Source organism: Asterias amurensis, chromosome 3 (assembly GCF_032118995.1).
Source record: "Asterias amurensis chromosome 3, ASM3211899v1".
Classification (NCBI taxonomy): domain Eukaryota; kingdom Metazoa; phylum Echinodermata; class Asteroidea; order Forcipulatida; family Asteriidae; genus Asterias; species Asterias amurensis.
Genome location: NC_092650.1, coordinates 8,852,592 through 8,880,165, shown reverse-complemented (window position 1 = coordinate 8,880,165; position 27,574 = coordinate 8,852,592). Strand labels below are relative to the sequence as shown.

Here is a 27,574-nt window from a genome sequence, read left to right as displayed (position 1 = left end):
ATTTTAAGTTATAAAAGTATAGTTTGTTAAACAATATTTTTGATCTAACAAAAATATGAATTAATTATCAGTTATTTTAAACTTAGTATTAATGTTATTTTCAAATGAAAAAAATGCCTTTTTATTTGCTAATAAAATAAAAACTACGACGAATGTAATCGTGTATCAGGTGATCAAACCACGTGATTATGTTTCGTGCGCAGCGGCCTCGCGGTTGTGTTGTTGTTGACTGCAGCTAGCTAGCTGTTGAGTGTTGTGTCGTGGCTCTCCTGCTGATGCGGAAGACTGTCAACATGGCTCGAAAATGCATGTTTTTCGTCCATTTCTTCATGTGGCTGAGTGTAGTAGACTCAGCATCTCAAAAACCAAATATTATTATTATGATGATGGATGATGTAAGTAAATATTTATTTGGGAATCCTTTTATCATCAGATCAATCAATCACATTCAATTCACTGAGTATTCCTCCATCATCATGACCATGATCATGATGACCTCCATGTATTAAATTACCTAAGTTATCTATTATTCATAAATACCTCAGACAGTTTCGCTATTCCTATTGGTGGGGAGCGTGTCACATGGGTGTGTATAAACCTTTCTTTATGACCGGTAAAAAGTGTTAATTCATGGGTGTGACACGCGACCTAGCCCACCTTGTTGAGCTGTTTTAGAATGGCTCCACTTTTACTATCGGTCTCATCACTGTCGCCACTACAGCCCACCTTCGATACATGTCTTTAACGCTAAGTTTTTAAAGGTCGCAAACTGCGTGGTAGTTTGATTGCAAATTTCTCCCATTTAAAAAAGTCCAATAATACTACTACGTACCTCATTTTATTCCTTACATTTGTGGAATTACTATAACACATAACAGGGCTTACTAAATGATGACTTTGTCCAGATGTGATGATTTGAAAATTGGTCCAAAAAACGTGTACAAAAATTACATTTAACGTGACATGTTCCCCTCATGTTGGACGTGAGAAGTCAGGGCACCAGGCAAATCTTGCAAGTCATGAATATCCGTTATCGAAGAGGTTATGTCACGTGACGCAGTATGGCTACGCTGATTTATCAATTTGCGTGGTGTACAAAGTAAATATGAATATGTGTGAGGTGACGTTGCGCGATGGTAGTTTCCAGATACAGCGCATCGCTACCAGAGATGCCAAGTCCAGAGGCCAGCTATGCGTAAGCTTTTTCATAGCTCACCGATGTTAAAAGCATAGCCATTAACAGCTACACGCGACCTTGCACCTGTTCTTATAAATAAGACAGTTTCTTCATTCCTATTATAGACCTTATGCACATGACGTCATTTCAGTAGGGCGCCCTCACCTAGAGGTCAAAAGGAGGTTGTTCATTGGCCAATCCTGTGCGCAGCGCATACAAATCTGTGCGTTTCGATTGTGTCGTCACCGTTTTTCCACTAAGATGGCCATTGGATGACGTCAATGCAAGGTCCATTGTTGGTCGAGAGCAACGGCTGAAACAGTTGTGCCACTAGGCTTGGGCGATATCGATTTATTTTATTCACGATATATCGCCGACAATATATCGCGATATTCGATATAATCGCGATTAATGAAATTTGACATCATCAGTCTTCAAACTCCAAGTGAAAGTTGTAGAAGAGACAGTCATAGCTTAAGAGAGGTGTTCTAATGACCTATTGGGTGCAAGATGTCTCAGCTAGCAAATACATCGCGATATATCGCGATATATCGCGATTAAAACCAAATCCATCCGATATCGAAATCGTTTCCAAATTAATATCGCGATATTCGTTAATATTGTGATATCGCCCAAGCTTATGTGCCACATCACGCGATCAATACGCGCGAAACGCACAGCATTCCCTAAATAAGGAGTTGTTTACCCGAGGGCAGCAGAGGACTTTACCATTTCATAGCTGGAGGGGTGTTGTGTTGGAAGAAATCATTTAACACTTATAATTTTTGCATTTATTTTACTTTTTGACCAAAAACTGAAGATGTTTTTGACTGAAAAGGTATATTTTTTTTATATGAATGGGAATCAAAGTGTGTTGAGTCGGTTTTCAACTAGTGGTTTAAACCCACCAAGGCCTGGTTCTTTATAATTTACCTCGACTTCGTCTCGGTAAAATTATCAAGAACCAGGCCTCGTTGGGATTAAACCACTAGTTGAAAACCTCTTCACCACACATTGATTCCCTTATTAATTATGGAGGCTGGTCATCTCGCCACCTAGCAAGCTCGCCACCAACAAAGTCGCCCCCTGCAAAGTCGCCCCCTAATAACCGGCTCGCCCCGAGTTGTTACAAAGTCAAAGTCGCCCCCTGACAATATTGCCCCCAAACAACGCGCCCCTAACAAAGTCGCCCCCTGACAACAATGTCGCCCCCTGACAACAATGTCGCCCTCAGCCAATGTCCCCCCCTAGAAAATAATAAAGGATTCTTTCGGTAATATAATGGCTTAAATATTGTATTGGTAGGGTAAGGGTTACTCCTAGAACTATTTCGGTTTCGTCCGGCTATCGTCTCCCGTAACCTCATAGGTTTGATATCTCAATGTCTGAGGGGACGACCAGAGAATCCATTCCACAGTCTCAAAAAATGTGAAAAATTATAAATTCTTATCCGTAATTCAGTCCCATACTACTACGTTTTACCACTACACTATAGTCCCGAACTCTGCCAAACGCATCCCGAAGTCACGAGTGTGTGCATATTATTTTTTTCTCAGGACAAACGTGGAGAATTATCTGCACACGTTCGTCCTAGAATAAAAAAACACTTGATCCGTGCTTTGTGTACAAAAACATATAGACACGCGTCTTGGAACCAGACGTCTGATTCCCAGACGCCTGTCATATGTTTTGTACACAAAGCATGGATCGAGTGTTGTTTTTTTCTAGGACGAACGTGTGCAGATAATTCTCCATGTTTGTCCTGGGAACAAAATTATATGCGCACGCTCGTCACGTGTCTTGACTTCGTGATGCGTTTGGCAGAGTTCGGGGACAATCAGCATTTGTAGTGTTAGTGTAGTGGTAAAACGGAGTAGTATGGGACTGAATTACGGTAAAAATTTATAATAAAAAAAAAAAATTGAGATTGCGGAGTGGATTCTCTGGTCGTCCCCTCAGACACTGAGATATCAAAGGACACATAGAGCCTAATTTTGGAGAGATTAAAAAAAAAGAGATTTGTGATTCCAAATATCATTAAACCATCATCGTTTTACGCGTGAGAGATATAAACCTATGAGGTTACGGGAGACGATAGCAGGACGGAACCGAAATAGTTCTAGGAGTAGGTTAGGGTTAGGGTTAATGTTTACTAGTTTTAACTATATTTTTTTACCATATAAGTATTGTAGCCTTAATTATTTTCCGAACAACATCTGGGGCGACTTTGCTAGGGGGAGACATTGGCTTGGGTCGACATTGTCACTAAGGGGGCGACTTTGCTAGGGGGCGACATTGTTTGGGGCGACATTGCCAGGGTGCAACTTGTTGGGGGCGAGCTGTATCGCATGCTTCATGTTAATTGCGCGCTGAAAATGTATCAATTTTGAAGTTACATGTGCGCGCGTGTAAACTCATTTGTTCATAATATGGTCTTGTTTACAGCAACATGCTACATGGACGCTGAGCTCATGCGCGCAATTTAATGCTAAAAAAACAGCTATTGTCCAATCATTTGCCTCCTTTGACCCCAGTGAGGGCGCTGAACAGACCATTCTTTAAAAGAGTCACTGGTTACAAATATCAGTAATGTGATTAACGCACGAAAGAGAAGGAGCCATCAAAAGCTGGCCCCTGAACATGTCTGGAAGTATCGCCGAGAGAAAAGTCATAAAATTTTGTTAAGTGTGGCAATTTTTTCCGTGAAAAAAGGTATTTATTAGTGGGAATAACAGTGTTCAGACCTGGTCTTCACTTTCTTCACTGCGTGGTAATGACCTTGGTTGGTGGCTGGCGCTGTTAAAGGAACACGTTGCCTTGGATCGGTCGAGTTGGTCTTTGAAAAGCGTTTGTAACCGTTTGTTATAAAATGCATATGGTTAGAAAGATGTTTAAAAAGTAGAATACAGTGATCCACACACATTTGCCTCGAAATTGCGTGGTTTTCCTTTTATTTTGCGAACGAACACGGTCGGCCATTTATGGGAGTCAATAAATGGCCGACCGTGTTTGTTGACGAGGTAAAAGGAAAACCACGCAATTTCGGGTGATACTTGTGTGGATCATTATATTCTACTTTTAAAATATCTTTCTAATCAATGCATTCTATAACAAACTATTACATACGCTTTTCAAAGACCAACTCGACTGATCCAAGGCAACGTGTTCCTTTAACAAACCTCGCCTCCGGCTCGATCTGTTAAAAGGAAAGAGTGGTTTTCAATAGAAATTAATCTGATTCAAAAACTGTCTGTAACTTCAACTTAGTGAAAACTGATTTTTGTTTCATTTGTATTCCAGTTTGAGCTTCAATGGGATTTTCTGAAGTTGCTAACTCCCAGTACTACTTGAAATGTTTGTTATCACTAGTAATTAAAAGTCCATTCTTCTTGACATATTAATAGATGGGTTGGGGTGACCTTGGAATCTTGGGTCAACCAGCTAAAGAGACTCCACATCTTGATCAGATGGCAGCAGAGGGAACTTTGATGACAGATTTTTATGCGGCTAACCCTCTTTGCTCACCATGTAAGTATTCCGATGCCTGGTTAAATCCCAACCTTGTCCCCAGGGTGTGTCAAGCGGTTACAAGGTATTGGATCATTTGCATATGATCCAAAATTATTGGATACGTATGCAAATTAAAATAGTCTGGCTACTTTTTTAAATTCACATCTTCGTCATATTCTCGTAGTACGGTACCAGATTAATAGCTTGTTTGTTCATTGTTGGTTGCCGGCGGCTGGCTGAACCTATGATGAAACATATTATAATATTGTTAAGTCCAATCAGGGTCCAAGTAAGGAGTTTCCCTCCCAGGGTTTACTATTTTAAACATGGTTGAAAATAAAGTAAACCATGGGGACAAGGTTGGGTTCAACCCCTATTTCCCAACAATCTTAGTGTATTTTTCTAATCCTCACCCCAATCCGAAGCCCAGCAAACAGATCTCAGGTGTTTTTTCTACAGAACATACATGTATGGTTGTTTGAACACATGGGTGAGGGATGAGGGATAGGATGTGACAAAGTTACTCTAGTCTGGTATACAATGCTTAATTATAACACAACACTTGTACCCCACACATGTACCCCATCCAACCCAGCAGATAAATAACATGTACTCCTCTAATTTTAATAAAATTCTTATCTTTGAGTTAATTTTGTGTACTTTTAAGTTTGTTTCAAGTTTGGCATGTTGACAGAAATGTGCTATTTCATCAGTTTATCTTGCTTGAAGTAAAAAGTTAAATTTACTGGTATGAATACAAAACTTTACTAAGCTCTTATATGCTAAGTTTGATTATATTAGATTATTAATAACCGCTTTTACATGAGAGATCAAAGTGCTAAACAAGAACAGAGAAGTTAACTAGGGTGTGTTGACAAGAATTTGCAGTTTTTTAAGATGCAGTTCTTTAAACTAGTGAGAGTTCCTTATGCTAATGGGAAAAGTGTTACAAACTTAGGGGGCCAACTTTTGATAAGAGACCGAGCGTCGAGGGATTTGTAACTCGGGGGAAGGAGTGGTGGGAAGAAGTTTGTCTTGAGAAAATCTGATTCCCGCCCTGCTCGGTTGATACACAGTGAGAAGATTACACAAGAATTGGGGAGCATGAGTTCAGCAGCGTTGCTGGTTAGGAGTCTTTAAAATGTATGTTTTTCAGCTTTTCTTTTTTTTCAGACTTGTTGAATGATCAAGGTCCAAACTAAATATATCTCTTAAATGCATGTGAATTTTTTTCAGCACTAACATATATTGCTTAAAGGTTCACTTTTCCTAACACAAAACACAATGTCCACAAATTTACATTAAACTTACACAGTTTCAAGATTATGATAGTAGAAAGCTTCCCTTGAAATTGTACTTACTGAGGTGCTGTAGTTTTTGAGAAATGAGTAAAACAAATCACTTTTGTCTCAGTTTTAGGATGAAAAACCGTATTAACCAGTAATGCTATGATTATGGTATAATATCAGAACTGGTTAATGGGATTTTACATGCTAACATAATTTTCTTCTCTTTGAGACAACAATTATTTTGTGACTGTTCACTCATTTCTCAAAAACTACAGCACCTGGGAAGCTTTTCACTATCATTTTCTTCAAACCCTGTAAGTTAAATGTAAATCTGTCAAAGACCAATCTTCTCACTTGGTGTATCCCAACATAAGCATAAAATAACAAGCCTGTGAAAATTTGAGCTAAATTGGTCATCCAAGTTGCGAGAAAATGATGAGAGAAAAAACACCCTTGTTGGACGAATTTGTATGCTTATAGATAGGAATAAAAGGCTTCTGGCTAGAAGTCTTTTATTATTTTAGTGAGAAAGTACCTCCTTCTCAAAAACTATGTTACTTCAGAGGGAGCCGTTTCTCACAATGTTTTATACTATCAACAGCTCTCCAATGGTCGTTACCGAGTCAGTTTTTAAGTTAATGTTTGTTTTAAGTAATTACCAAACGTGTACCTTCCCTTTAAGAGAACTGGATTACCAGATACAGTACAGAAAAACCTTATAACATGTGTTGTATTTCAATCCACAGCACGTGCTGCTCTTCTGAGTGGGAGGCTTCCAATTCGAAATGGTTTCTACACGACCAATCAGCATGCTCGTAATGCGTATGTGCCACAGTTTCTTGATGGTGGGATTCAAGATGGTGAAGTTCTATTGCCAGAACTTTTACGCACAGTTGGATATAAGAGCAAGATTATTGGCAAATGGTTTGTACAATAACACTCTATGCCCTAACTCATTCTGTATATATTGACCATGTTGTATTGAAAATTATACTATTACCCCAAATTCTGAGGAAAAAAAGATGAATCCTGTCATTCTAAAAATTTAAAAATGTAATCCTTTGAACAAAATAATCCTGTTGTTCCTCCCCCGCCAATATTGTTTTTTTTAATCTGAAGATAAGAAAATATTCCTGCTAATTATCATGTAACACATGCATACTAAAGAGGATAAATTGTGGCTTTTTCAACACAATCAGTGATTAAAAAGTGAAACATCATAACTTTTGTGGAAGTGTCGTGGCCGAGCGGTTAAGAGCACCAAATTCAAACTCCTGTGTTTCTGATAAGCAGAGTGTGGGTTTGAGCCCCAGTTGTGACACTTGTGTCCTTCGTCTTTCGAATTGGATGTGAAGCAGTTGGTTCCTTGTATTGTGTAATGCGCACTTAGAACCCAGTGCACTTTATCAAAAAGATAAGGGGTTCGCCCTGTGTTTCTGGCTGGATTTGCTGCATATGCGTCACAACACCCTGGGAGTAATTTCATGGTGCTAATAATAATAATAATAATAATAATAATAAACAACGCTTATAAAGCGCCTTACATCCATGACTGGACCCCAAGGCGCTGCACACATTAAAAATAGCTGCAAACAAGAGCAAAAAACCCACGAGCATAAAATATTTCTAAAAATATAAACCACAAAATGGACCAGCCAATAGTTAAAACCACAAACCACGAAATTTAAAAAGTTATGGAAAAGCACTACTATAAAAAGATTAGTTAAACTTACAATACTTTAAAAAGGAGTCCATATAGGAAATACACTTACAATTAAATCATATCAGGGGTCGATCCCGCAGAGAGTCAGGACCAGTCCCTTTAAGACTAGTCCCAAGAGATATTAAAATGTATGGCCAGTCCTAAAATTAAGACGAGTAACTTAATGTCCTAACTTGAAAAAAGACTAGCCCTAACTTTCCAAGAATTCCACCCCCATGAGAAACAATGTACTTAGTCATTAAAAAACAACAAACCCCAAAAATTATAAAGATATGAAAATAACTCACAAAAGAAAGCAAGTTAAAGTTACAAAAACAATTCATAACAAATGTCACTCAAGAGAAAAAAACATGCATTATGAGTAGGCAATGTACTTAGTTAAAAGCCAGTTTAAAAAGATAAGTCTTCATGATTGTCTTAAAATGATCCAGTGAATTAGATGCTCGAATGTGTTCCGGTAGAGAGTTCCATAGACTTGGGGCTGACTGTGAGAACGCTCGATCCCAATAAAAAGCAGTGCGTCGTTTTACTGGTTGGCACAGAAGATTCATGGACGAAGACCGAAGAGTGCGATTCGGTTGGTATGGCGTTATGATCTCACTCAGATAAACAGGGGCGAGCTCATGTAGAATTTTATATGTTAGTAGCAGGAGTTTGAATTTGATTCTATGTGCCACGGGCAACCAGTGCAGACTGAAGAGCACAGGCTGTACATGATCCCGATATTTAGTTCTTGAGACAAGTCTCGCTGCTGAGTTTTGAATTCTCTGCAACTTGGCAATATCACTGGCAGGAAGACCAAATAGTAAACTATTACAATAGTCTAAACGAGACGTTACAAAAGCATGTATCAGTCGTTCCATTGCCTTCTTGTCCAGGTATTTACGAATCCGACTAATTTTATGAAGAGCAAACGAAGATGATTTTGTGACGGAACGCACATGTTCTTTCATTGCCAAAGTGCTGTCAATGATGACACCTAGATCTCTTACAGAATTTGTTGTAGCAACTGGTGATTCTCCAATGATGATTTGAGGTAGGGAGGGAACCTTTAAAAATCGAGAACTCAGATGAACAACCTCAGTCTTTGTATCGTTTAAGGCCATTTTGTTTTGGACTGCCCAAGCTTTGATGTCGCGGACACATCTTTCAATTGTTGTGATGGCTTCCGAACGCGTAGAAGGATCAAATATCACATACAACTGAGTATCATCTGCGTAACTCATGTGATGTATTCCATGACTGTTGATGATGTCGCTGATCGGAGCAGAATACATTGTGAATAATGTAGGTCCTAGTACAGAACCCTGTGGAACGCCCTCTTCAAGTGGTAACTCTATTGATGGGACACCGGAGATATCTACATACTGACGACGGATAAGAATAAGGTCTCATAGTTCAAACTTAGTCCCACATACCTTGCAGAAAATGCTGTATGTTAAAGGCAGTGGAAGCTATTGGTATTTACTATAAAAACAATTATGAACATAAAACCTTACTTGGTAACGAGTAATGGGGAGCTGATAGTTTAAAACATTGTGAGATCTGCTCCCTCTGAAGTAACTTAGTTTTCGAGAAAAAAGTATTTTTCCACAAATTTTATTTTGAGACCTCAGATTTAGAATTTGAGGTCTCGAAATCAATCATCTGCAAGCACATAACTTCGTGTGACAAGGGTGTTTTTTCATTATTATTACCTTGCAATGATGACCAGTTGAGCTCAGATTTTCACAGGTTTGTATGCATATGTTGGAATTTACCAAGTGAGAAGACTGGTCTTTGACAATTACCAATAGTGTCTAGTGTCTTTAAAGCGCCTTGAGCATCACTGAGTGACGGACATGCGTGTTATATGAGAAGTCACTTGTATTAAATCAGAATGTTAAGTCCAACATTTTTCTGGCCTCAAGTTTTATTATAAAGAACTTCAAAAACTAGAAATTATAGTTAACATTTTTGTTACTAACTAGTAGTAAATCAGAATGGTAGTAGGTCAAACATTTTTCCAGCATCAAGTTTTATATTATAAAGAACTTAAAAAACAAGAAACTATAGACGATGTGACGTATGTTTACATTCAAACTGTCCTCTGTTGAAAAAACACTGTATCGTCATGTTTTGCCGGGCAAAAAGACTTGTAGTCATGGTAAGATTGCATACACTTTCTAGCTGGCTGCCAAAACACAGAAGGTTTTGCCCGGCGGTATGCGCGCTCATGTTATGGTTTTCGTGTGATGTCAGAGGTCACATCGTCTATTGTTAATTGTTCTTGTTACGAAATTGACTAAAACTAGCTGGCACATTGACAAGCTTTCTATCTTTAAGTTTTACTTTTCTCCCCTTGTTATTTAATGCAGGCATTTGGGCCACCAGACACAGTATTTACCGTTGAAACATGGCTTTGATGAGTTTTTTGGGTCACCTAATTGCCACTTTGGGCCATACAACAACATTGGTACACCCAATATTCCTGTGTACAAGAATCAGGACATGGCTGGCCGTTACTATGATGACTTCATTATAACAAAAGCAGGAGAGTCTAACCTAACCCAGTTGTATATTAAGGTATGTATCATGTGCAAAGTGTTTACTTTGTGGGCAAAGAACTAACTATTCTCTGTTAGTGTTAGCTGTTTGGCGTTTTAAATTTATTCAAAAGAAACTTTTGTCATAGCTTCAGAGAGCAATCTTTCTCAATGAAAAATTATCTTAAATCCAGACCTTTTTTTCATGTCTTCTGAAAAAAAGGAGGCCATCTTTGAAATCACTGAGTACTGTACATAGGTTTGAATCAGTATCTGTACATATAAATTATCAGAAGGGTGCGTCCTTGTCAGAGGCCAATTTTTAAACGCTCCTCAGTGCGCCATGAAAATTCAATCGATTTCCGACTGTATCCAGAAATCGTCGGATAACTGTTGGTGTGATTATTTTCTTGTGTTACATGATTTTCACAGTTGTTTTGTTTGACTCACCAAATTCCAGCTTTCAGGTTGGAAACATAAGAGAGATAAAAAAAAATTGGAAACATTGTTTGCATATGAAGTGAAGGTTTGTTTACGTGGAAAGTTGTGCACATAAGTTTTCTTAACTGTATTGTCGTCTGACAGGAAAACAAAGCTACAAAAAGTGGTCGAAAAAAAATCACTACATACCTTTAAAATGAAAATTAATGCCTCTATTACCCACAGATACCTTCTGTACCTAAAACACATCTTTGATGTCACAACCATTTTACACTATCACAATGTTTTAGGAGGCAATCAGCTTTATTGATGAACAACATGCAAGCAGCAATCCATTTCTTTTGTACTGGGTCCCAGACTCCACGCATACACCATTGTATGCTTCAGAGCCTTATCACGGCACCAGCCAGAGAGGTCTTTACGGAGACGCAGTGAGAGAGCTAGATGATGGCGTGGGTCAGATCCTAGCCAGGGTCAAGAAGCATGGGATTACTAAGAATACCTTTGCATTTTTCACATCTGATAATGGTGGGGCAGCTTATGCCAGAGAAAAGGGTGAGGTTATTATGTGAGTTGCTGTTACTTAATACACTATACACCTTGATTCACGTACATGTAGCACCTCATTTGTTGAAAGTTTTCTTCACTACTAATTAGTCAACCCTCTACATGTATGTGTGTAATGTTTTGTGTGTTTCACCTTTTTAAATTAGGTTGACTGTAGCCATTCCAAACCAAACAAAATGTTAGTCTATATAAACTGTAGCAGAAACCCTGATTCTTGAGCAGCTGCGATAACCTGACTTTTTATCACATTTTCAAAAAAAACTCAGGAAGCACTTAGCTTTATTGAGGCTCAACATATAGCTAGTGAACCCTTCTTGCTGTATTGGGTTCCTGATGCAACTCACACTCCTCTTTACGCATCCATATCGTTCCTGGGCAAAAGCCAACGTGGTCTCTATGGTGATGCTGTGCAGGAATTAGATAATGGAGTTGGGCAAATCCTCCAAAAATTGAAAGATTTGGGTATCGACCGAAACACCTTTGCATTCTTCACTTCTGACAATGGTGCTGCTCTGGTAGGAAAGTTCCATGGTGAGATGTTCATGCATTTTTTCTTCCTCTCCTTTTGGTGGTAAGAAAAGCAATTTCATTAGTGGCCCTTACCCTTTCTAACGCTTTCCATACATTTTCTTCTTTCTTTTTAAATCTGAACAATTGACAAATGATAGAGGTGAAGCGCAATATGGGATAAACATGGGTAAATAGCTTTGAATTGTACACACTTTTGCATGTGTTAATCATGGCATAAACCTATACAGTTAAGTAAAGTACTAAAAAGTAGTTTGTTGCTATGAAAGTTTTTGCAGTTTTGTTTTTCGAATTAGTTAGTCTTAAAGTGCTACCACTACTTTCCTAAGTCAATTACAGGTGTATTAGATTGCAGTTGCAGCAACCAATGTGCAATGTGGGCTTACAATCAATACTATCATGGTGTGTGGTACATCTTTACGGGTGCCCCATTTTTGGGTGAAATTTCCAAAAGATTGGCAATGCAAGTAATTAAAGTAGTACCAATACACAAAATCCGCTTGTAAACATGCTTCGGACGATACCTTTCCAAATTTCCAGTTGAAATGAAAGAAAAAAACCCGGTCACAAATAGGGTATGGAACATTTCAACCTATTCACACCCTGGACTGATTGCACTCATTCATGTCTTCATACCATTGGTGACTTTAGTCCACTCACAAGCATTCAACCCTGAAGTAGGCCATTTGTGATATAGCTGTAGTGTTGTCATCCTCAATACCCAAGCTCACCATCATTGGAAAGAGAACGATCAGATATTTCCGTCTGTTCAAGTTGAAGTTGAAAGATCTGTGATACCAAACACCACCAGAACCCCCAATTGGTAGTGTACAAAACAGTTTGAGTTTACAGAATCACACAAAGGAAATACAGACCAAGAACTTTTAAATATAACAAACCCAATCATTCTACAGGGATACTGCCCCCCCCCCTCTCATTTGGGCAATAATAATAAATGCACATGGGCTCTGCCTCATTCTGTCATTCACTAGTAAACTATCACTTTACATATTGAATGCAGTCATGCGAGTAAGATAGTATTTAACCGCATTCAGGCAAAGAAAATTGCACAGGGTCAAGTCACTGAATCACATTTAGGTTTCAGTGAAGGGAATGGTACAATAGAGGCTAAATTCGTAAATCAGTATCTGAAGCCTACTACACAGCCAATACTCCACTCCATCTGGCCTTCCTTGATTACAAAAAAAGCCTTTGACTCCGGTAACCACGAGCTCATGTTTGCAAAACTTGGCGAACTCGGTGTTGATGTTGATGTTGATGTACTGCGACTCAGTGAAGACCTGTACCTGTATGCAAATGGTCAACTCTGATGGAAGGGTCAACTCATACAGGTTTTTGACACCCCAGCTGGTGTGAGGCAAGGCTGCCCACTCTCTCCAACACTTTTCAGCTTCTACACAGAATTTTGATGAGGGAGTTGTATTGCCATACAACGCATCTCAGAGCCCCCAATGTGAGTGGTCTCTATCAAAGAGCTGAGGTATGCTGATGATCTGGTATTGGTGGCTCTCACCAGAAAGCATTGCTTGCCATTCTTGGAGATATCTCGGAGGAGTATGGCCTTGTTATACATCCGGGTATGGGTCATTCCGTGTCAATTCAACACGCTTTTGGACCTGACCCTCACGCATTTAAATTAAATTTGGTGTGCTGATTGGACTCCCTGAGAAATGCCCAAATCCCAAATTTTATGTAATTCGGATCATTATTTTGGGAGATACAGCTTAACGAACTTTTGACTAATTAGCAGTACCTGCTTTGTTTGGACAATCATATCTCCAAAAGTAAAATACCTACAGAGATAATATTTACATCATTTTGAAGCTCTTGACATGGCCCAAATTTGATAACAAAAAATTTAAAAATTTCCACGCACCACCGAAAAAATAAGCAAAAATTTGACCTTTAAACTTGATTTGCGAAAATGCGTATTTTTCAAAATGCGTAATTCTTTTTTAAATGCAAGTTTAAGATGTAAGCAACAATATTCTGAAAAATGGTGATGGGCACTCTTACAGTTTTTTTTTGTTATGATTTTTTTAACATTGGCTATCAAGGCCAAAACCATAAAAACGCATTGTACAACATACACAATGTACAGTGTACAGAGTATTGTGTAGTAGTGTGTACACGACGCACATTAAAAACCATGCCACCCTGGTAAAAATATGGACTCTAAAAGTCTATTTCATCACATGACTTAATGAGCTAATTCATTTCATCCCCTTAATTTAATATAGGAGACACTGTGTATCGGACATACATGTACATGTACTGTATACATGTTATACAATGTACAGTGTACAGAGTATTCACATTTAGTGCTTTAAAAGTCAATTCCCTGGAGGATGATCATAGAGAAAAATGTGTTGGGACCCATTTAAATCACACAGCAAGAAAAAAAACAGGCTTAAGGCAGGTATCATAAAGGTTTATACTGGAGCATCCAAGTCTTTATTTCACTCGAGCACACAGTTTATGCACTGGCTGTCGCAAGAAGATATCTGAACTGTCGCCTGAGAAAATACTCTCAACAACTGAAAGTTATAGCAGTGATCCAGAAGTTTAGGGACCATCAATGTCATCTGCACATCAGGATGTTTTTGTGCAGCCAAATACCGACATTAACATTATCAATGAGGCTATGACAATTATTGGTGTATCTCCTATCATAAGTAATAAGAAAGCTCATGGAAGTTACAAAGAAAACAAAGTTTTAAAGAGAATACAATGTAGAGACAACAATAAAGCAGAAACTGGAAACTGCTACAGGAAAACAGTTCAGTGATGATGAAAGTGAGATAATAACTCAGTTGAAACAAAAGCTTCATTCCTTGACCAAGAAAAGTGTAAAAGTTCAAGTCTTGACCGTCTTACCAGTGAGTTGGAGTATCAAAAGAATAGCAGATGAATTTGGAGCATCAAACTACATGCCAAGAAAAGCAAAGAAACTGGTGAATTAGCAGGGAATGCTTTCCACTCCAAATCCTAAGGCTGGAAAATCTTTTTCAGTAAAAATGTTGCAAACTGTGAGAGACTTTTTACTTGTTCGAGTCCGTCAGCAGACAAATGCCATGGATGAAAGACTTTGTATCGGTTACTGTTGACGGTGAGAAGAAAAGTCTCCAGAAACATCTTGTTCTTTGTAATCTGAAAGAAGTGTTTGAACTTTTCAAGGAAACAATCCTGAAAGTTTTGCTGAAAATTTGCTGAACTTGAGCTGAAGCAGTGCATCCTTGCCGGATCTAGTGGAATGCATTCAGTTTGTGTTGGTACTATACATCAAAATGTGAAACTCAAAACGTGAATGATTATCTTTGAATTTCTAATGTACAGTGTACATGTATCATGTACACATTACTACACATTACACTGTACATGTACATGTGTATGTACATGTACATGTACAATGCGTTTTTATGGTTTTGGTCTTGATAGCCAATGTTCAAAAAATCGTAACAAAAAAACTGTAAGAGTGCCCATCACCATTTTTCAGAATATTGTTGCTTACATCTTAAACATGCATATAAAAAAGAATTACGCATTTTGAAAAGTACGCATTTTCGCAAATCCAGGTCAAAGGTGGACATTTTTCGAATTTATATTATCAAATGTGGGCCATGTCAAGAGCTTCAAAATGATGTAAATATTATCTCGGTAGGTGTTTTACTTTTGGAGATATGATTGTCCAAACATAGCAGGTCATGCTAATTAGTCAAAAGTCCGTTAACCCGTATCTCCCAAAATAATGATCCGAATTACATAAAATTTGCGATTTGGGCATTTCTTAGGGAGTCCAATCAGCACACCGAATTTCATTTAAATCCGTGAGGGTAAGGTCCAAAAGCGTGTTGAATTGACACGGATTGACCCGTATATTGACAGATGAGACGATTGCTTTCCATGGGGCCATGATACCCTGTGTCAGCAAGTGTCGCTATCTTGGCACCAGCTCAATGACAGCGAAAGGATAATAAATGTTGGTGCTCTCCCATCCAGTGACGTTGTGTCTGTTGACTTGTAGTAAATTGAAACATGTATTGTATTAATACGATTCCAATTATTGTAACTGTGCTGTACTATTTCCACCGTTGTTATTATAAACATGGTGTTGATGGGAAATAGTTTAACCAGGAAATGTGACCCTTTAAGACCAAGTTGGTCTGTATCTGAAAGAAAATGTTTTCGAGATTTAGGATATATTTGCAGATCCTTGGGTAGCAATAACTAGTTTTCGGAAGTCATGTAAGCTTCCTCGTCAGTTGCATGTAAGGTTGCATTCAATGAATCGGGTAATCTCTTGTTTACATCTTGAAAAAGATGTGGGGAGCAACCAATATGGTAGGGTTTATGACATAGCCGTGGGTATGTTTGTGTTTTTTGAATAGATAACCAGCATCGTCGAGATCGCTTTCGGACTCAGTTGTGTCCGGTGGCAACTTGGCTCTGATGATTATTTCCCGTATGTTTTTGTCTTTTTTGAAAGCAATGAAGGGTGTGTTCGGAAAAATTTCCGTGAGTGTTTCATCGCTTTGAATTAGAGGCCAATGTTTGGTGATTGGCGTGATATATCCTTGTGGAAAAGTGCCGGGTTGTATGTTGTCGTGAAGACGAGAGGTGATTTATTGTTTTGCTGGTGTACTTCCAGTGGTTTGTGAATCATATGTTAGCACATTCATGATGTGATACCTTTTGTATCTGTGTGTTTATTTCATCATGTGTGTAACCTCTTGCTGTTAGTTTGTTTGTGAAGGTCTCAACTTTCTCTTGAAAATCCTCAATGTTGTTGGTGTTTCTTGCAAAGCGGAGGGTTTCCCCGTATATGAATGCGTTAAAAACATGTGGTGGGTGGGATGAGGATTTATGAAGGTATTGATATGTTTCTGTGGGTTTGGTGTCTAGTATACCGGTTTCACGGAATCTGTTACCTTTGAATATGGTTAAGTCAAGATAGTTCACTGAACAGTTTGAGGCCTCAAAAGTGAATTTGAGGGTGGGGTGCATTTGACTCATGGTATTTACCAGGTTTTTGAATTCTTCAATATTACCGCCATAGATTATGAGAATGTCATCTCTATAGCGCCACCAAGTGAGTATATTGTCAGCTTGTTGGAGGATTCGATTTTTGAGATCATGGAGGGTTATGTCACATATTTCTGAATGATTTGGCAAAACCTTCCGGGGCATAAAGTGGTCCGATTTCATATCAAACGAAAGGCTGGCTGAGCTGATTGGTGGATGTTGGTGTCTTACAGGGGAAGGCAAAGTGGTGCGCTCATGTGATCAGGGAGGCCTACCCGGTGCAGTTATAGATGGTCTGCCTATAGTACAATTGGAGAGCTGAGAAGAGTAGCGATTGAAAGAGATCAGGTGATGGCGTCGACTCCAGCAGTGCGCCCTTGTTGCATTTTAAGGATGAGGCGGCTACAGGTGCAAGTTTACAGAATGATTATGATTGAATGCATAATGAGTACATTGGCACAGATTAAACCACAAGATTAAATCTGGACTGTTTCATTTCACTAAAAGAATGGAAAAGCTAGATTTCAATGAGTGATTCTATACTGGAACATCAACGAGCGAGATGCACTTTATTTTTTTTATATCTAACTTACACCTGTCATTTCTCTTCACAAAAACACAAAAAAGACACTGGAACTCGTTCACCCACACCATCATGAGCAGATCAATCAATTTATTTCTCAAGAGTCTTTAGCAGCCATTTTGTGAGCTAACTGACTGTTTTATTTTTAACCTATAGGATGCATTATTGTTCATTAAAGAGCAATCCGAGACAGACACTCCATTCTTCCTGTATTGGGCCCCAGATTCCACTCATAGACCTCACTATGCATCTAAGACCTATCTTGGCTCAAGCCAACGTGGTTTATATGGTGACTCTGTACGGGAATTAGATGACGGTGTTGGGCAGATTTTATCCATTCTGCAAAAACTTGGGGTCGACAGAAATTCTTTTGTATTTTTCACATCGGATAATGGGGCACCATTAAATCCTCGTTTTGATTGTAAGTTGCATGACGTTTATGATTAATATACATGTACATAAATCATTGACATATGCCATTGAATCCCTTGAAACTTTGTGATGAAGCATTGGCGTAACTAGACAGGGCTTTAGCCAGACAAAGAGCTCCCTCAGAACTCTCACCCATCCCATTGTCTCCCAAATGAGATTTTAAAGTTTGATACATTAAATAGCCTCCTCAAATGTTGCCCGTGCTTGCCTCTCTCCCAATGAAAATGTCTGCAATATTAACTTTTGCTACTAATTTGGTTGTTTTAAAATGTTTGATTTGAGATTTACCTTCAAAACGGACAGTGGTATTTAAGCAGCACTGGCGAGGCTGTGTTGGGGGAAGGGGGGGGGAGGGAGGGGAGGTGTGTATGAACCATTGCCCCCTTCCCATACCCACAAGTGAGATTAACAAAAATTCACAATTGAATGGTGAGATATATCAAAAGGCCCTCCCCCATGAAAATGTCTAGTTATGCCACTGTCATGCTAACTTTGTTTTTACATCTTAGAAACTTGTACCTTTGACCATAGAGAAAGGACCATTAGAAGGAATTAGAACATTCCATCATCAAATGAACAATAATCTTGGCCGCCAGTATTCAAAGTGTGCTCCACTCTCAAATTCTAAAAAGGACAAACGCCAAGTATTGTAACAAATGGCTGATGGCCACAGCTCGCCATCAACGGAGATGGTTCATTATTTCCTCAAAATCCTGCCGAATTAATACAACTTTTCTCTGAATGTACAGACTCCATAGGAAATTGTTTCATGATGTGAACATTCAATTCAATGGTTACTCATGGTTTGACAGCAGCGAAACTTTATCAACCAGGCTGACGATTACCATGGCAAGCAAATTGATGGCAACAATCATCACTGGAAGAGCAGCTGGTGATCACAATGTATTTTCTAAGAGACAAGCTTAGGGTGATGGTCTGTGGGTTTTCAATCTATTTCCTTTAGTGGTCTTTTCTCTACATTGTACATGTTGTATGCTTTGGTTTTCGAATGATTTGGCCGAACAAGGTTTTGCAATTAACTTCCCGTTTATTTTTTTTATGGGGGGGGGGGGGTCATCATCCAAATGGAACTTTCTTTGTGCTTTTCTCTTCATTTATTTTCAGAGTTGCATGATTTATTGTCTTACCATTTACTAAAATGTAGCATTTTTACTAATCTCCACATTTGTTATAGCGATACAAGTTGCAAAATAACATTTTCATAGTAAATGAAAAAAATTGATTTGTGCTTCTAGACCATGGGATGATCGCTAAAATTGTTCAAACCTTTGCCCCCACTTTGGGACCATGCAATTTTTGTATGTAGGTATGAAATAAAATACAGAAAATCCATTAAAGAAAATCCATTGCTTGGCGAAAATCGTGCACCGAATCCCGAAAAGAAACAATTACGGCGACAAATAGTGATCTAAAACTCCCCGGAAGCCTGCGATGTGGGTGACGTCATTCAAAGCATTATTGTGTTTTCGTTCCCACACGGTACCATTAAACATACGGTGTATTTTTTTGAACCCCTGAATAAAAGTATGTCGATTTACAGGCTTGTTCGATAAAATTATTAGTTATCACACAAGCGAGAGTAGAGTACGCACAAAATAGTGCGTCTGCGTCCCATATCCAACTCAGCCGTGCATGTGATGATAAACACAAGCACGTCGTAGCAACGAAAAACAAATGGCATCGTACTTGATGTTCAATCAATAAAAATCATGGATTTTTATTGTAGACCAAGGCCTATATATGCATGTTTAATGGGAAGAAAAGTTGAAAATTGACATCGTTCGCATTAACCGGTTGGAGAAAGTTCCTGCACTACTGTGCACGATGGGTAAATAGTCCATATGAATATAGATATTATAAAAAAAAAAAAAATTTTTGACAAACAATTACCCAAAAATTGGTCTGTTCACGAACTGTGTAGTTTTAGAGCTTAGCAACAACCAAATTCGGATTCAGTACCATTGAAAACCCTTGTACGTCAAATTTTATGCGGTGCGGAGATGGGGACCACGGGACCCAAAAAATAGATCTGTTTTCAATACCCATCCCATGGTCTATTTATCATTAAACCTGAACACCTTTCAGTGTTTATGAATTTGACAATCCTTGTTGTACATCTCATATGGTTTACCTTGTATTATTAACTGTAACATGCACTCAAGTTTTCTCGTCCAGTAGTTTTCCCATTTTGGGAGTCGGGTTCCCCGTTTTTGGTGCACACTTCCCATGCAGTGAAACGTTTATTTTTTCATGTATGATCCCAAAATGGCCGAGCATAGGTGGACTGTAGTTGCATTTGATGTCAGTGCGAGGGGTCTGTTATATTTGTTTCATTACATTATGTTACATTTATACTATTTTATTTAACCTAAAGGTGGCAGTAATGGACCATTCTTATGTGGTAAAGAGACAACATTCGAAGGTGGAATGAGAGAGCCAGCCATTGCATGGTGGCCTGGAACAATCAAAGCTGGACAGGTATGACAAGGTCAAACTAGATACAATCCGGAAATGTTTTAGTACTGCATAGTGTACATGGACATGGTATTTAAAACACTGGCTTGTACATGTTATACCAAACCGTTTCAATTGTTCATCCTCCCAACAAGCATGCCTCAAATTATGTGGTTACCCTTATACGCCATGAACTAACAGGGCAAGCCATTTTGTGGAGTAAAATTTTACTCCACAAAATAGCCGACCATGTTACATGTAGTTCGTGAAGTAAAAAGGAAAACCATGCAATTTCGAGGCATGTTTGTGAAGATCATTATATTCTACTTTTCGAACATCTTTCTTTCCATACCAATTTCATAACAAAGTGTTTCAAACGCTTTTCATAGACCAACTCAACCAATCCAAGGCAACGTGTCCCTTGAAGTAAAGAGACAAGTTTCTGACGGGATTTCTTCACAAAGAGTTTGATGCATTCCAAATCTTCTTCTCAAATGAAATTTTTGTTACAAAGATTATTTTTGTACCATCATTTTTCGGAACACAAATCTGATAGCTATAAAAAGCCACTCTAGGTAAAGGGCTACAAGAAGAAAAAGATTAAACATGAAAATAACTCTAGAGAGCTTGAGGCAGGTATTGATATTCCTCGTAAAACAGTCTAGATTGTAGGAGGGGGGAAACATCCACCAGGCAAGGAGTTCTAAAAGAGATGCAGTTTGTGGAATAAAGCTGTTGGAGCGACTCTTTGTTCTACATCTCAACAAATCAAGAATATATGGGTGAGAATGAGCAGAAAGTCTGGTTCAAGCTCAAACACCCTAATAGCAGGAACTAGGTCGGACACACTGGTGGCACATGTACCATGGAAATATCTGTAGAAAAGACAGGGGCCGGCTACAGACCTACAGTGGGAAAGAGGTTGTAACGATGACCCTAACACTTCACCAACAAGATTAATAATATGCTCTTGCACCCTATCTAATAAATATAAATGGGATTCCCTATATCTGCAGGTATCCCATCAGTTAGGAAGCATCATGGATCTATTTACTACGTCTCTGAGTATTGCTGGATTGAAGCCACCTTCTGATCGGATTATTGATGGCACTGATCTCCTGCCTCATCTTATCAATGGAACCGTTGATCTAAACAAACCAATTTACTATTACCGTGGTAATGAGATGATGGCTATACGGATTGGTTTATACAAGGCACACTACTGGACATGGACCAACTCAATTTCAGAGTTTCTTGAACGGGTAATGTTGTCTAGCTTTTGGGGGAAATTATTCTACCGTTGTACCTTTCTAAGAAATTCTTAACTTTGACATTAATCTGCAGATAGACAAAATGTTGTTTAATATATTAAGGTATTTGTGCACCTACCCCAGCATTGGCAGCAATCAAACAACAAACGGGTCAAAAGTCAGTATTTGAAACATGAAATTGCTAATGAGAATCCTTATTTGATGTTACCTTTTCATTCATTAATACTTCAGTTTTAGAACCAAGGAAAACGTATACTCAAGAAGCTATAACAAATAAAACTGCGAGTGGGCTTGGAAATGTTTTCATGACGGGCGTTTCTGTTTCTGTGCTGCATTGTGAGCATGTCTATCTGGCCTCCGAGGGACAAATGCTTGGTTGCTTACTGTAATGTCGTGATTTGCCCTAAATGATCTAACTACACACATTCCGTTCCAACAGAATAAATAAGTTGTGTTTGTGTTGAAATTGAAACTACAGTATGTACAAGAGGGATTGCATCAAGTATGTTCTTTTCTTTCTGTGCTGGTTTCAGGGTGTAAATTTTTGTCGAGGAGAAAATGTGACAGGAGTGATGACTCATGAGCAGACCAATCACAGCTCTTCTCCACTTCTCTTTCATCTTGGTCGCGACCCTGGAGAGAAATATCCTATCAGGTACAGATCGACAGAAATAAATCAAATAGGGTCTTGCTATATAACAACGCAGTGGAGCTCTGACAAACTTTCATCAGGTCCCTTTGGTTTTTAGAAACTAAGCTTGGGCGATATCTCAATATTATCTAAAATCGCGATTACCACATCAGCTAGATATTTATTCTGGTAAATTTATTCACTGCCCTTCGTTAGTTCTAGTACCCACTGAAATAACTCCTCTGAAATTGTCACTTGAAGCCATGTTTCACTTCTACACAGCACCAATAGTAAACATACAGGTTCACAAAGAAATGTGAGCTTTACCATAACTTGTGCATTGCCTCAGTAACATTTTGCATATAGCAGTGTACATCTTTCCCGCCATCTTATGATCTTTCAAGTTTTAGAGAGGATTTTGTTTGTATTTAATTTGTTCCTTCTATAATTGTTGACCTTAATTACCATTTTAAAGAAAATAGGTTTTTTTTATTGAGTATACAGTTTGTCAGAATTCATTACCTGATTATACATCACTTGTCAGGCCAGTTGAGAAAAAAAAATACATTAGGAGACAAGACAAGATTGAGGGTATTCCTTTTGGAAAAGTGGATGGGGTTTGTCAAATGATAAACTAGAATAAAAAGTTACCTATACACTGTATATACTGTACTCTGAATGTTATAGCAATGCATTCTACTGAAGTCATATTTGATGTTTGTGTTTAGAGTAGGCAATTCCTCATAAAATATTAGTACTTTAGGTACATGTAAGTGGAGAGTTTTCATTTTTATGAAATTGGTTTAAGTTTTCATGCCTTTAAAACAGCTTATTTTCTGTGAGTGTTTTGTATGGGTACAATTTAAATTTTCAATATAGTTGTTTGATAAAACTTTTCTGATTGATGAACACCTATATGTGAATGGCCAAACATGGCTAAGTGTTGTTTTCTTTGTTTCTTTTTGGTAGCAATTCAACCCAGGAGTATAAGGATGTAATTATAGGAATAATGAACGTGGTCAAGGACCATAAAGACAAGCTCATACCAGGTGAACCACAGCTCAATATTTGTGATGCTGCAGTACAGGTAAAAACAGATCTCATTCATCCTTTTGTTTTTGTTTATTTTGTCTGTATGCTGTGAATTTGATGGTTTTTAAGCTTGTGACAACTTGATATTTCATTTATCTTTAAAACAAATCTAATGTAGTAGTACTCGCACTAACTCAAGTGCTACTTTTGTACTGTTTTGATGGTTCTCATATACCGGTACTCTTACTCGGATAGCAATCTACTCATACTCAAAGTCCATCTTACTTTTCAATTGTAAAACGATCTGTTCTCTGACTACAATGTTATGTTATAAAGTACTCTGAGTCCAATCAAAATACCACTTCTTTTCCACTCTCCTACCTGTATGCGTACTGCAAGGAGTAGAGGCATAAAACTCATTCTAAAATTGAAATTGAAGTCATCTATGATGTGTTTAAAACAGACATTAATCGTTCATGAAACAAGCACACTAGTCAAGGATTTAGTATAAAAAAACACTCAATGTTTGTATACCTCATGTTGCAGTATATTTGTGTAATGAAGTATTAGTATTCCTGTACCTGGGTCATTCCATGTCAATTCAACACGCTTTTGGACCTGACCCTCACGGATTTAAATGAAATTCGGTGTGCTGATTGGACTCCCTGAGAAATGCCCAAATCCCAAATTGTATGTAATTCGGATCATTATTTTGGGAGATACGGCTTAACGAACTTTTGACTAATTAGCATGACCTGCTACGTTTGGACAATCATATCTCTAAAAGTAAAACACCTACCAAGATAATATTTACATCATTTTGAAGCTCTTGACATGGCCCACATTTGATATAATAAAATCAAAAAATTTCCACGCACCACCGAAAAAATACGCGAAAAATTGTGATGGGCACTCTTACAGTTTTTTTTTTAATGATTTTTTGAACATTGGCTATCAAGACAAAAACCATAAAAACGCATTGTACAACCTACACAATGTACAGTGTACAGAGTATTGTGTGGGAGCGTGTACACGCACATTAAAAACCATGTTACCCTGGTAATAATATGGAGTTCAAAAGTCTATTTCATGACATGACTTAATGAGCTAATTCATTTCATCCCCTTAATTTAATATAGGAGACACTGTGTATCCGACATACTGTATACATGTTATACAATGTACAGTGTACAGAGTATTCACATTTAGTGCTTTAAAAGCTTTATTTAGTGCTTTAAAAGTCAAGTCATGATCATAGAGAAAAATGTGTTGTGACCCATTTAAATCACACAGCAAGAAAAAAAAGAAGCAGGCTTTAGGCAGGTATCATAAAGGTTTATACTGGAGCATCCAAGTCTTTATTTCACTCGAGCACACAGTTTATGCACTGGCTGTCACAAGAAGATATCTGAACTGTCGCCTGAGAAAATACTCTCAACAACTGAAAGTTTTAGCAGTGATCCAGAAGTTCAGGGACCATCAATGTCATCTGCACATCAGGATGTTTTTGTGCAGCCAAATACCGACATGAACATTATCAATGAGGCTATGACAATTATTGGTGTATCTCCCATCATAAGTAATAAGAAAGCTCATGGAAGTTACATGGAAAACAAAGTTAAGAGAATAGAGACAACAATAAAGCAGAAACTTGAAACTGCTGCGGGAAAACAGTTCGGTGATGATGAAAGTGAGATGATAACTCAGTTGAAACAAAAGTTTCATTCCTTGACAAAGAAAAGTGAAAAAGTTCATGTCTTGAGCGTCTTACCAGTGAGTTGGAGTATCAAAAGAATAGCAGATGAATTTGAAACATCAAACTACATGCCAAGAAAATCAAAGAAACTGGTGAATTAGCAGGGAATGCTTTCCATTCCAAATCTTAAGGCTGGAAAATCTCTTTCATTAAAAATGGTGCAAACTGTGAGAGACTTTTACTTGTTCGTGTCCGTCAGCAGACAAATGCCAGGGATGAAAGACTTTGTATCGGTTACTGTTGATGGTGAGAAGAAACATCTCCAGAAACATTTTGATCTTTGTATCTGAAAGAAGTGTTTGAACTTTTCAAGGAACATCCTCCTGAAAGTTTTGCTGAAAATTTGCTGAACTTGGGCTGAAGCAGTGCATCCTTGCCGGATCTAGTGGAATGCATTTAGTTTGTGTTTGTACTATACATCAAAATGTGAAACTCAAAATGTGAATGATTATCTTTGAATTTCTAATGTACATGTATCATGTACACATTACTACACATTACACTGTATATGTACATGTATGTACATGTACATGTACAATGCGTTTTTATGGTTTTGGCCTTGATAGCCAATGTTCAAAAAATCATTAAAAAAAAAATGTAAAAGTGCCCATCACAATTTTTCAGAATATTGTTGCTTACATTTTAAACTTGCAATAAAAAAAAATTTACGCGTTTTGAAAAATACTCATTTTCGCAAATCAAGGTCAAAGGTCAAATTTTCGAGTATTTTTTCGGTGGTGCGTGGAAATTTTTTGATTTTATTTTATCAAATGTGGGCCATGTCAAGAGCTTCAAAATGATGTAAATATTATCTTGGTAGGTGTTTTACTTTTGGAGATATGATTGTCCAAACGTAGCAGGTCATGCTAATTAGTCAAAAGTTCGTTAAGCCGTATCTCCCAAAATAATGATCCGAATTACATACAATTTGGGATTTGGGCATTTCTCAGGGAGTCCAATCAGCACACCGTACTTTAGTACTCTGGTTTTGGACTGGCTATCCGGATATCAGAATACTTGGACACTTGTACTCACTCGATGACACAAGTACTCGAGTGCAACTCGGCTTCCCAAGTACTTGGCAGAGCTTCATACTTGAGTGAAAATCACTTGACAACACTTGTTTACATTGACCTAAAGCAAGTACATTTAGATGAACATCTTTCATCAGATTATAAACATAATTATCTTTAAGTAGGCTTAAATTCTGATTGGTCGGTCCATAGCAACAAGAGTGTTATATAAGCCTTTATTGCACGGCTCATTTCACGACCTGTGTCTTACGTGTGTTATATGTCACGTGCCAAGTTTGCTTGAAGACATTCGGCCTCGTTGGATTTGGGACACAGAAGCGCTATATTTTTACGTATTCCACTCGCGCTTGTGTGATAACTTATAATGACACTATAATTTGAATAAATACTAAATAAATGCGTGCTGGGCTTTCGTGAATCTTATTTCCTATTTTGATATACCTGGCCTGAAGTTCTTTTCTGACATTGTTCTCTTTGGATCACCTTTCAGCTGGGAGTTGCTGATTCTACTTAATCATGAGCAAATATCCTTAGGCTATACGTTTATTCATTTTCATCTGATAACTTCTTGATTGACAATCTTCAAACAAGGTTCTGGCCATCTGCTAGGTAGATCAAAGGTCATTTGTCGCACAACCTAAACAAAATTAGTAGTCAATATGTGACCCAACTCCTTCATTATGTTTTACCTTTGCAGTGCCTTTGCAAAAGTGTTGCACTGTGTACATTTATAAAACTGTTTCAAATTCCCCACGTACTTGAACAAACTATTTTTAATGTAATTTTTATGATGTGTTGAGTGTCAAAGTGTATGGGATAAATGCCTTCAATTTCATTATTTGGAAAGAAAAACCTTCATCAAAAGATTTGTGTTATTTACTGTTAAATACAACTAATATTATAATGATGTTTTGGTTCAGTGTATTTTATAGCTGTATTGAGTTGAACCCTCATAATTTTAAGGCTATCTTGGGTTTCCATTATGTTTTAGTTATCACTACTCTAATAGACAGACCAATCCAGCTTGGTATGTACATGTAGATCCATATGGCTTTTTGGTACGTGAACATGTACATGTATTCACAGGTACTGTATGTTTGTAATTGATTTCGGAATAATGTCTGCAATGTTTCATGTATTAGTTTCCATCGTGCAACTGATAAATCAATGATACTAATAACTATACCAAGCAACACATGTCGACTTATTGTGATGAATTTGCTTTTTCTTGTCTCTTTAGAATTGGGCCCCACCAGGATGTGAGAAATTAGGGGATTGTCTCCCAATACCAAAGTCCAATCCTTATAAGTGTGGATGGCCTCACTAAGCATTGGATACATCTTGGTAAGCTATCCCATTATAGTGATGTGATTCAATGTCAATTAGCAAAATAATAACAAATCTCTCAAAGAGAAGGTTCATGTTTTATAACTGTCAATGTCGCTGTGCAAAAAATGAATCATCCACAGAATATTTTATGAGCCAAATTCAAAATTTATTTTGCCTCAATTTCACAAGTTGGATTTAGAAACATAGGTCAAATTAGAAATTTGCAGG

General features: G+C 37.9%; 1 protein-coding gene across 4 annotated transcripts; it reads left to right on the top strand.

Moving 5' to 3' along the window:
• Positions 1-215: 215 nt before the first annotated feature.
• Positions 216-27,548, top strand: LOC139934567 (N-acetylgalactosamine-6-sulfatase-like). 4 transcript variants are annotated; one of them, XM_071928838.1, is made up of 11 exons: positions 216-395; positions 4,582-4,705; positions 6,723-6,900; positions 10,057-10,264; positions 10,956-11,233; positions 11,901-11,929; positions 20,214-20,317; positions 21,310-21,555; positions 22,098-22,219; positions 23,165-23,282; positions 27,258-27,548. In XM_071928838.1, exons 1-11 carry the CDS (start codon positions 276-278, stop codon positions 27,342-27,344), a joined length of 1,614 nt encoding a protein of 537 aa, XP_071784939.1. In that variant the 5' UTR covers positions 216-275; the 3' UTR covers positions 27,345-27,548. The 4 variants fall into 4 exon arrangements, with proteins under 4 accessions (XP_071784939.1, XP_071784943.1, XP_071784944.1 ...); XM_071928842.1 differs by lacking the exons at positions 10,956-11,233; positions 11,901-11,929 and adding an exon at positions 17,543-17,807; XM_071928843.1 differs by lacking the exons at positions 10,956-11,233; positions 11,901-11,929 and adding an exon at positions 11,499-11,763.
• Positions 27,549-27,574: the final 26 nt, after the last annotated feature.